The sequence below is a fragment of the Cyprinus carpio genome, chromosome A22 (genome assembly GCF_018340385.1).
Source record: "Cyprinus carpio isolate SPL01 chromosome A22, ASM1834038v1, whole genome shotgun sequence".
Taxonomy (NCBI): domain Eukaryota; kingdom Metazoa; phylum Chordata; class Actinopteri; order Cypriniformes; family Cyprinidae; genus Cyprinus; species Cyprinus carpio.
In genome coordinates, this window is record NC_056593.1 from 15,694,367 (window position 1) to 15,705,236 (window position 10,870).

General features: G+C 35.7%; 1 protein-coding gene across 9 annotated transcripts in view; it reads left to right on the forward strand.

Moving 5' to 3' along the window:
- LOC109058568 (gamma-adducin-like) overlaps nucleotides 1-10,412 on the forward strand; it is an 83,055-nt gene extending 72,643 nt beyond the window's left edge. For 7 of the 9 annotated variants that reach the window (XM_042712094.1, XM_042712097.1, XM_042712096.1 and 4 more), the window contains 5 exons: nucleotides 1,962-2,078; nucleotides 5,160-5,243; nucleotides 5,735-5,858; nucleotides 6,656-6,745; nucleotides 8,243-10,412. In XM_042712094.1, coding sequence (XP_042568028.1) covers nucleotides 1,962-2,078; nucleotides 5,160-5,243; nucleotides 5,735-5,858; nucleotides 6,656-6,745; nucleotides 8,243-8,490 — 663 coding nt within the window. In that variant the 3' untranslated portion in view covers nucleotides 8,491-10,412. The remainder of the gene's footprint in view (nucleotides 1-1,961; nucleotides 2,079-5,159; nucleotides 5,244-5,734; nucleotides 5,859-6,655; nucleotides 6,746-8,242) is intronic. The other 2 variants (XM_042712101.1, XM_042712102.1) reach the window with 1 other exon arrangement.
- The last annotated feature ends 458 nt before the right edge of the window (nucleotides 10,413-10,870 follow it).

Consider the following 10,870-nt stretch of genomic DNA (forward strand, 5'->3'; position numbering starts at 1 on the left):
TAGCTGCAGATGAAATCAACTCAAATTTCTGTCATCACAGAAAAAGTTTTGAAGCCTCATTACTTCTGTCAGTTGACTGGAGGACGCCACTGCCTTCGAGCCTGATGCCAAACACCGTTCCCGTTGACTTCTAGTGGTCAAGGCTTTAGTATTAGAGCTTTGCCTGCATTTTTAGGGCCCTAAGATATTATTCTGTATTACTTTTTTTCCCCGTTTATATATTCTGGATTCCATTTTAATGTTTAACTTAAATTTAAATTAAATTAAATTAAATTTATAAAAAGACTTTGATAAACATTTCTATGTAATTGAAATCATGAAACTCAGTTTAACAATTTATGAAAAGTTTAACCAAAAAAAAAATAATTTCCAATTCTGTTTTATTTTCCCCAAGTTCTGTGTTTTCCATTTGAATTTTTCTTAATTCTATTTTACTCGTTTAATTAAATTTAAGTAATAAAAAGGCACGTTTAATTAAGTGAAATGTATACAATTTAAAGGGTTACTCCAACGCAAAATGAAAATTTTGTCATTAATCACTTACCCCCATGTCGTTCCAAACCCGTAAAAGCTTTGTTCATCTTCGGAACACAACTTAAGATATTTTGGATGAAAACAGGGAGGCTTGAGACTGTCCCATAGACTGCCAAATAAATAACAGTGTCAAGGTCCACAATATATTGTTTTCTTTGTGTACAAAAAGTATTCTAATCACTTCATAATGTTACGGTTGAATCACTGATGACAGATGGAGTATTCTGATTATGCTTTTCATACTTTTATGAACCTTGACACTGTTATTTATTTATCAGTCTATGGGACAGTCTCAAGCCTCCCTGTTTTCATCCAAAATATCTTTAATTGTGTTCCGAAGATGAACAAAGCTTTTACGGGTTTGGAACGACATGGGGGTAAGTGATTAATGACAAAATTTTCATTTTGGGATGGAGTATCTCTTTAACAGTAATTTATTAAAAGTTGAACAAATATTACATCTTTAGAACCCTATGATTTTTTTTTTTTTTTATACTGAAATGTTTAATTAAATGTAATAATCATAAAACATGTTAACTCAAATGCTTTCATAAAACTTTAAAATTTTGTAATTTATTAAACATTCCTTTGAATTTTGTTAGAAATTATTTGATGTCTGTTTAAATTTTATGGATTTATGACTTAATACAAATTAAAGGCATGAAACATGAACAATTTAATTAAATTGTCATCAAATGGAAATTTTAATAGTTCTTTTTTTGACAAACAAAATGCTGCACTGCAGAGGTTCTCTGTTAAAATTAAAACAGAAAAAATGTGATTATAAAATAAAGGGTTAATTGTATCATATTATTATTTCTTTTGAGATGTACAATCTACTGTACTTTAGTGATATATTTCTACCTTAAGTTAAACCTAACTTATTTTGACAGGTTGTTGTGACATTTCTGTTTTTATATATATATATATATATATATATATATATATATATATATATATATATATATATATATATATATATATATACACAGTATGATGATAGTTTTTATCAAAGGAAATGGTGAAATGTTACTGAATTTGACTTTCAAAGCAACTCTGGAGATGATGTTCATGTGTTCACGTCCTCGTATAATGAGACTGCAGACACTGAAAACACCACGAGTGTCACGCATGCTTCAGTGTGTGTGGTAGATGAAACTGTGCTGCACTTTCACCAAGAATGAAATGTCAGACTTGGCCAAGTCTAGATCTAGCTCAAAACTAGACATTTGTGCAAATGTTTTCATGGCAAAAATTTGTACTTGGTATGAATGAGTTCAACTTTGAGAGAATTTGTTACAACTCTTTTAAAACAGCTGTCACTAGACTTTACGCCAACTCTGAATGCTCTCAGAGGGCTTTAAAATCTCAACCTGTATTTTTTTTCTTGAATTCTGTACTAAATCTCTTTTACTCCATCTCTGCAGTGGATGAAGTCAGATGATAATGGAAACACCAGCGGGACTCCGATCCGCATTGAAGATCCAAACCAGTTTGTTCCTCTGAACACGAACCCTAATGAAGTTCTGGAGAAGAGAAATAAGGTGTGCGATCAGACTGTTTAAAGGATCCTTTTCACATTTCCGGGGCTCTCAGAAGAAAGCTGGTAACCAAACAGTTGCTGGTAACCATTGACTTTCATAGTATTTTTCCATACAATGGAGGTCGGTGGCTACTGTCACCTGTTTGGTTACCAGTTTTCTTCAAAATATGTTATGTTCAACAAAAGAAAGAAACTCATACAGGTTTGGAACAACTTGAGTGTGAGAAAATGATGACAGAGTTTTCATTTTTGGGTGAACTATCCCTTTAATGCCAACAACTTAGTGTTATGAATGAACATTACTTAAAATAAAAAAAGTGAAAAACTTAAACGTTAATAACTGTGAAAACATTTACATTTAGTCATTTTGCAGACGTTTTTATCCAAAGCGACTTACAATTGGGGAATACATAAAAAATTATTCTTCTTAAAGATGCAAACATACACAGGAAGTGCTTGTAATACCAAGTTTCAGGCATTGTTCAAATAAGTACAAGCTAGAAAGGGAAGGAATAAATAAAGAGAAAGAATTTTTTTTTTTTTATGATGAAGTTAAGTAGCTTTGAAAGAGATGAGTTTTCAGCTGTCGCTTAAAAATTCTGCATTCCGGATAGGGGTGGGAAGATCATTTCACCAGCCAGGAATAGTGAACGAGAATGTTCTGGAAAGTGATTTTGAGCCTCTCTGTGACGGTACCACGAGGCTTCGCTCGTTGAAGACCAGTCATGCCGCTGCATTCTGAACCATTTGTAGAGGTATAATTGTGCTTGATGGAAGTCAAGCTAGAAGAGCATTGAATTAGTACAGCCTAGATATGACAAGGGCCTGGACAAGAAGTTGTGCAGCATGCTCCGTTAGAAAGGGCGTGATCTTTCTGATGTTGTGCAATGCAAACCTGCAAGATCGAGCAGTCTTTGCAATGTAGTCTTTGAAGGTCAGCTGGTCATCAAAGGTTACACCAAGATTTCTGACCAAAGTTGATGGGGTACTTGTAGAAGAACCTAGCTGGATGGAGAAATCATCAGAGCACTGTATGTTTGAGATCATTTTACTTTGTTGACTGTTTCCTATCCCGTCACGGAGACCGCTGAACGCGCCTCTTTAAATGGTTTCGTGGTGCTCGTTGTTGTATTTTAAAACACAATTGCAATGTTTTCAACTGACATTATGGCATTTAAAATGAAATGATCCCAAACGTAACTGTGGCACGCGTGTGGCTGTGCTGAGCAGTAAGAGAACTGCTTCCATCGGCGCTGCTGCAGTAAAACACACTACTGCTCACATTAAATATTTTTATATGATTAGTATGACCAGTACTTAATTTGATCCTGCTGGATTCTGTTCTAGAAAATGTCAGATTTTGAATTTTTGCGTTCCGGTAGGCCTATTTGTTTTTAAATATCCGGCATACAGTGCATTAGATCATGACAGTGTGTGCGTGCATATGATGATGGAGCGAGTGCGGCTTTGGCTAGATTTATTTGGAGGTTATTGCTCACGGCTCATTCAGCACAAATCCAAATGGCATAACAGCAGAGTGATCCGGTATACTACAGTCTATTTAAACTGACCAGTGTAACCTCTTAAATGTTTGGTTGACTATTATATTTTGATAATGAACAGACTGCGATGTAAGTTTGAATTGCTAGAATATGTGCTGCGAGGCTCTGGCATAACAAAAAAAAAAAAAAACTTTTTGGAGAAAGATATAATCCGCAAAAGTGTTTACTTTCTTTTGTGCACACTCACAATAAAAACAGAAGATTTGTGCTCTTGTAAAATAAAGCAAACAAACAGAATGCACGTTGTCATCCTTTTCTTTCCGTGAACTTATGGAGCACCTCCACCCTTCTGGTGTAAATCTGTTATCTTAATTATTTAAATCAGATATATTTAGCTTTTTTTTTTTTTATGAAAACAAATTGTTATTTTTATGTTAGGCCTATTACCATCCCATCCTATTAATATCCCAGTTTGTCTCAGGGCTTGAGAACCTGTGCCCTAGCTAGTTAGGTCCATGCAGAAAATTGTGAACGATGCTTGTTGTGGCATCACTGTTTAGTGACATCACTGAATGCTCCGGGAAAACGTATTGTCAGTGTCGGTCACAGCGCTTGTTAATTGCTGTTTTGAATCCAGCAATTATTTATTTACAAATTATAAGCTTTGATTATGACAAGTGTGGTATAAAAGCTTTGTTTATTAGAGGAATAATAGGTTAGCTGGAAAATGTTAGCTCGTTACCATGCTTTTGAATGCCGTTCGAGCATATTGCCTTCATTTATGCGGCTTTGTTCTGGTTTGCCAGTTGGTCACGAATTTCCACAAATTCAATAACATATAGGCATTGTTTCTTTTCCTAAATCCTCACAGTCTAACCCTCTAATTTTGCAGGTTTATTTTATTGTCTTTCACTTTTAATCACTGTTTTCACATCTCTTATGGTGGTAAATATGGGAAGGGAAATGAAAGATTTCATTAATTAAGAATTTGTGCGATTTATTAATTTGTTCCCTTTTTTTTTAGTTAAATCATGGGTTATTTAGGGAACAAAATTAATGAAACATGGACAGTTGCCACAAGTTAATAAGTCGTAGGAACAAATTAACAAGTTGATAGCCTTTCTGTCCTGCAAAGCGCACGATATGAAACTATTATCTGCGGAAATGACTTAGTTACTACATTTCTATTCCTTTCCATGTTGAAGAACTTTTGTGTCTATTTTAATGTAGTTTTAAAGTGTAAATCACATTAAAAGCTTAATTTGTACATTGTGAATGAATGATGATGCGTTTATATACCGTCACCTTCAGTCACGTGCGCACGTGTTTTGCACATGAGCCGCACGCAGCCTAAAATTAAATAGTAAATCGACCATCGATAGCTTTAATCAATTGCATCTCTTATCGACAATTAATCGATCATTGATTAATCGTTGACATCCCTACTTTGGATACATGATCATCTTTGGAGAAATATTTGAAAACATGATCACAGTCCGTAAAAAGGGTCCATTAGGACTCTTATTCACCATTTCATCCATGTCACTTGTCTTAAACAGCTTTTTGTGATCTTGTTTCAGATTCGTGAGCAGAACCGGTTTGACATGATGACAGCAGGGCCACAGTCACAGCGGCTGGCAGGGATTGTGGTGGAGAGACCGCCGGTGAGTGTCAGAGTGACAATACCATACACCCAGTGTGAACCCTGAACAGTCAGACTGGTGTTGCACGGACATCAGTGTCACTAGGTGGCGCCAGATCCTCTCAGAGACAGTTGAACTGTGACATCACAGTTGTGTTGGTGAATTTAGCATCAGTATGTGAGGCAGAGGCCTCATGTTTCAAAGCAGGGTCTTATAAAGCTCTGTTTTTCTCTTTAAGGGACAGTTCAGGTAAAATTCCAGGTTTTGTTTGCCGTTATGTCACAATTTTCATTTTTGAAATATCTGCATGGCTGAATGTTTTTGTTTTTGTGTTTTAATATTAGAGGATTTGTGACTTTTTTTTTTTTTCACTTTTGAATGCACAGTGACTAACATGCCAGATGGTCTGTGTGTTTGAGTGGTTTTTGTCATCGTTACGACTCATTTCATAACTGTGGTATGCTTCTAGTGTCTTATTTTGTGTTCTCTGCTTTAACCACACACATGTGCAGCCATACATGGGTGACGATGAGGAACAGACGGAACCGCTTCCTCCAAACCCCTTCAGCGAGCTGAGTGAGAAAGAGCTGGAGGGCCACCAGAAACGAGGAGAACTTCAGCAGCTCGGATTAGATGGTAAAACACGCTCACGAGACCCTCACACCTTCACTTTACACTAACATTCAAAGGTTTAGTGTCTGGAAGATAAAAAAAAAAACACATTCATATTTTTAGTCAGTGAGGATGCATTAAATTGATCAAATGTGACAGTAAAGACATTCATAATGTCACAAAAGATTTATATTTCAAATAAATGATATTCTTTTGAACTTTTATCAAAGAATCCTGGAGGAAAAATGCATCAACCTTTCCACAAAAAATATTAAGCTGTTTTAAGCATTGATAATAGTAAAAAATGTTTCTTGAGCATCAAATCAGCACATTAGAATGATTTCTGAAGGATCATGTGACACTGAAGACTGGAGTAATCATGCTGAAAATACAGCTTTACATCACAGGAATAAATTAATGTTTAAAATATATACAAATAGATAACACTCATTTTTAAATAGTAATAATAGTCCACAGTATTACTGTGTTTTTGATTAAATAAATAAAGCCCTTGTGAACGTAAGAGACTTACTAATAAATAAAGAGAACACTGATGCATGATACCTCCTGGCCTGTAAGAAAACCTCATTTCCTGTTCCCAAAGCCACGTATATTTGACCCTGTCAATGCTAATGGTATAGCTTGGCCCCTCATAGCTAAAAATCACAGTGTGGCTTGCACAGAACTAACTTGAATACCTACAGCCAAGGCTGAGAGCATCTTACAGCTGTGACAATGTCCTCGCATGTTCACCTGTCTACGTCTCTAACTGTCTGTCTCCCTGCTTGTCTGTCTGGTCACTAACCAACTCGCTCCTGCAGATGAAGAGCAGCTCACGTCAGACGACGCTTCCACACTCTCTCAATCAGTGTCCCAAACTCAGTCTCCACAAAACACTCCAGCTAAACAAGGTATAACACACTGAAAGAGCCAGCTGTGTGTGTGTGTGTGTGTGTGCACGCTACGTGGCTCCAAACAGCAGTATGTTAACATATCATGTCAATATTAGCAGCAAATGTTTACCAGGGTTGCTAGGTAACAATGCAGGAGGAAAATAAACGAAAGAAAACAGTGAGAAATTCAATATACTAAAACAAGCAAATTATAATCTAAAACAATTAAACATCATTTTTGGTTTCACAATGTTTCTAATCAACGGTCCTGCTTGTTGCGAAACATTCTGGCAGGATATGTTGCAGGACCTTGCTCTTCTGTTGGCTTTATATAAAACAAGTGTTACCTGTTTCATATTTTGGAAGAGTAAATTTAAGTCAACTACAAGACGAGCTGACATTAGACATCTTTGGAGGGGAGCACAGTTCATCAGCTTACATAAACTGAAGGTGAAGCCTTTCATGAAATACGTGTTCACACACACTGGGGATGAAGTGTAGTGTGGTGAGAAACAGGATGTGTTTGCCCTCGTCACTCTGCACCATTTGCGTCAAAATCACCGGTTACTCAACCAGATGTATTACACCAGCAGTATTACATGATATTCATAAGTGGCCAAAAATTGAGGACGCGTTCAACTTATGCATTCCTAATTTAGACTTGAATCTGATGTTCAAAATAGCTTTTATTAAATATTCATAGGACTTTTTTAATCACCTGCCAATCAGTTGAACTCTGTTTAAAACATAATTAACACCTTGAAGTACAGTGATTTGTACCAAATTAATTGGCAATATGACAATGTATTATTAATAAATTTATAATTGAACTTTTTAATTGTAAAAAATATTTATAATAATCACAAACATTTATTCTCAACTATAGGCTTTTTATGGAACAGCAAAATTGCAACAATTTTTTTTTTTAAATCTATCGTTATTTTTTTATAATAAGTTTAGAATTTATAAATAATAAAATAATGGAATAAATCACCTCCAACATGAACAAATCTTCTAGCAAATAAAAAAATTAAACTAGCACTAATTTTGTCAAGCAACTCTATAGCTCTTTAAATAATTTAAAACTTTTTTTATTAATGTATTTTTCTAAGTTTTAAATAAATTAGAGTTTAGTACAATAATGCAATAATTTAATTAATTATTTTATTTTTTATTTAATTATAATTATTTATTTTTCTAATATTTAGTTTAATTTACTAATACAATTAACACAATTAATTAAACCGCAATTAGTTAATATTTTCTAATTCTCATAATTAGTTAATTAAAAATTCAATTAATGCAATAAAACAATCTAAAGAATTTATTAATCATCAGTTAATAATGTTTCTAATAAATAGTGTATAATTTAATAATGATAAAACGAATACAAAAAAAAATGAACCACCCCAAACAAATCTTCTGGCAAATAAAATATATTAGCACAGCTGTTGGCTGTTCATGGTTTCCAAACATGGATTTGATTAGTTCTGTTCTTTATTGTTCCTCATCCAGAGAACCACACGGGCGTGATGCTGAACGGTAAAGACGACCACGGTGACGAGGACGAGCTCATCAAGCGCGTGAGCCAGCTGACCACCAGCGTGGAAAGCGTAGAGATCACCGTGCGCTCGGGAGAGAAGATCGAAGAGGCTCTGACGCCCGAGAGCTCGCCCTCCAAATCACCCAACAAGAAGAAGAAAAAGTTCAGAACCCCGTCCTTCCTGAAGAAGAACAAAAAGAAAGAGAAAGTGGAAGCCTAGAGGAAGGAGTGAACCCACGCCGCTTTGTTTGTTGGTTTATGTTTTTAAGTTTGTTTTTGAAAAAAACATGGCACGTTGTTTTGGGAGTCGGTGAATAGATGGAGCGTCATCTGTTTTTAAGAGACATGCCATGATTATAAGATGAGATTTATACATGAAGAGAAGCGAGGGGAAACTCCTGGGAAACTGGCTTTTCTCACCTGATGGACTGAAAATGTTCCTGTACAGTTTCCTATTGATTTTATCTCATGAGCCCATTATTTTTTCATACTGTATGTTTATTAGATTCTCATACAGACCTTTTATGAGCCCCTTTTCTATCCACCACGTCATCTCTCGTGGTTTGCGTGGTTTCTCCAGCTGTAGATGGACGGTAAGTGTAATTGGTTACACTACACAGGAGACTCTAAAGAATCACGCTGGAAGCCGTTCGGGGGTTATTTTAACAGGGTTTGTTTTATTCTGTTTCTCTTATGTTGCCTGCGATGGTCTAAAAATTGGGTCTGATCCTGGGTAGAGTCACTCCAGTCTCCTCTCCGTACTGTTCTTTGCCAAACTAAAAGATTCAGTGGCTAAAAAAGCAGAGCAATCACGTTTTAGTGAACATCAACTCTTCATCTCTTATGAAATATTTTAGCTTTTTTTTTAATTGAAACGATTTCGTTTTTATCCATACAGTTTTGTACTCATTTCTATACTTTAACAACGAAAATACAGAATCTTGAAGCATGTTTTGCGAGTCTGACTGCAGTGCCTGACTTCTCAATCGTGTAAGATTACTAAACATGTAACAGAAATATATGAAACTGGAGTGATGATATAAATATATATATATATATATTGTGCTGCACTTTTAAATGTGGTATACATAACGTGGATGAACTTAGCAGGAGATCTAAAGCGAAAGAGGTGTGATATGAAAACATGAGAAATGTTTTAGCATCTAGAAAAAGGGTGGAGAAGGGAAACACAAAATATATATTTGTAAACTGTATTTTTGAAAAAGTCTCAGTCCCAAAGCAAAGTACTGGCTCTCATGGGGTCAACAGTGGGTCCAAATCTATTGAGTGTAATTGATTCCCATCACATCAGACATTTGAGCTTCATTCATTATGTCACCTTGTGACCGCCACAAGTCATCCCATAACCATCCAACAGACTTAAGTCTCCAAAGCTTTAGAGTTACCAAGTTTGAGAAGCAGCATTGTGCAGTGTGCTTTTTACATCTAAAACTGGATTGATTCACTCATCTTCCCTCCAGTTCCCATGAGGTCAGATGTTGCTTGTTTTGCCCATTTTAAAGCGCCCCGCCACACGAGATCACACTCTGTGGACAGAATGTACACCAAAAGCTAATCTCTCATGGTTAATATTAGCAATTTGACCTCAGTTTGAACTCAGTTAGGCTTGAATGTAGTCATCGTACATCCTGTAGGGGGAGGAAGAGGAGGAACCACTGAGAGAGAGAGAGAGAGAGAGAGAGAAGTATATCCCAGTGGGCAATGTGAAGGACTGGCTTGGGCACAGAGAGAGAGACAGACACTTCTACGCTGTGTAAATAGCATGTGCTTTTGGATGCGGGCCAGGCGTGTATTAAAACACATTTAAAGCTGCACGGGGTGCGAGTTTAGAGAGAGAACTGGAGCGCACGGGAAGATTAACTCGTTTTATTGCTTTAACTTTTTCTTATTTTGCTTCTTTTTGCTTTGGTTTCTATTGCTTTTTTTTTCTTTCCCCCCTTCTGACCGTTTTGCACCTTGTTTTACTAACGCCTCTCTGTTGTAGTCTGGTTCAGAAGGCCTGTTTGAGCCGAGCCTCTTTGTGACCTGTGAAATCCTATATAAATGGTTATCTAACGGACTTGCTTTTAGATGTATTGCTAATCAGTGTAAATTCACAAATAAACTATTTTAAGAAGCAAACACTGCACTCATCTGTGGGGACAGAAACATGCATTTCACACCATTTATGCATTTGTTTACATCATTCATTGCATTTCTTAGTTCTTCATACACAGCCATTTCACAGTTATGAAACAAATGTATAACTAAATGAGGACATTTGACTTCAATGGTTAGTTTACTAAAAAAACTGTTTGCTCATGTCCCTCTGATTTTCTTCTGTGCAACACAAAAGGAGAAATTTTCAATATTCACACTTTTCTTTTTCCATACAGTGAGAGATTATACTGGCCAACAAATACAGTGGAAGTATCATAAAAGTGGTAATTATATCTTGTGCACTCAGTAGGGCTTATCATATCAGATTTTTACTACACTACTATCAAAATAATTCAAGATTATTAGAAATTTGTAAATATAGACATTAAGACAAATTCAAATTAATTTTTTTTTCTCTACTTTTGGCCAATAAATCATAC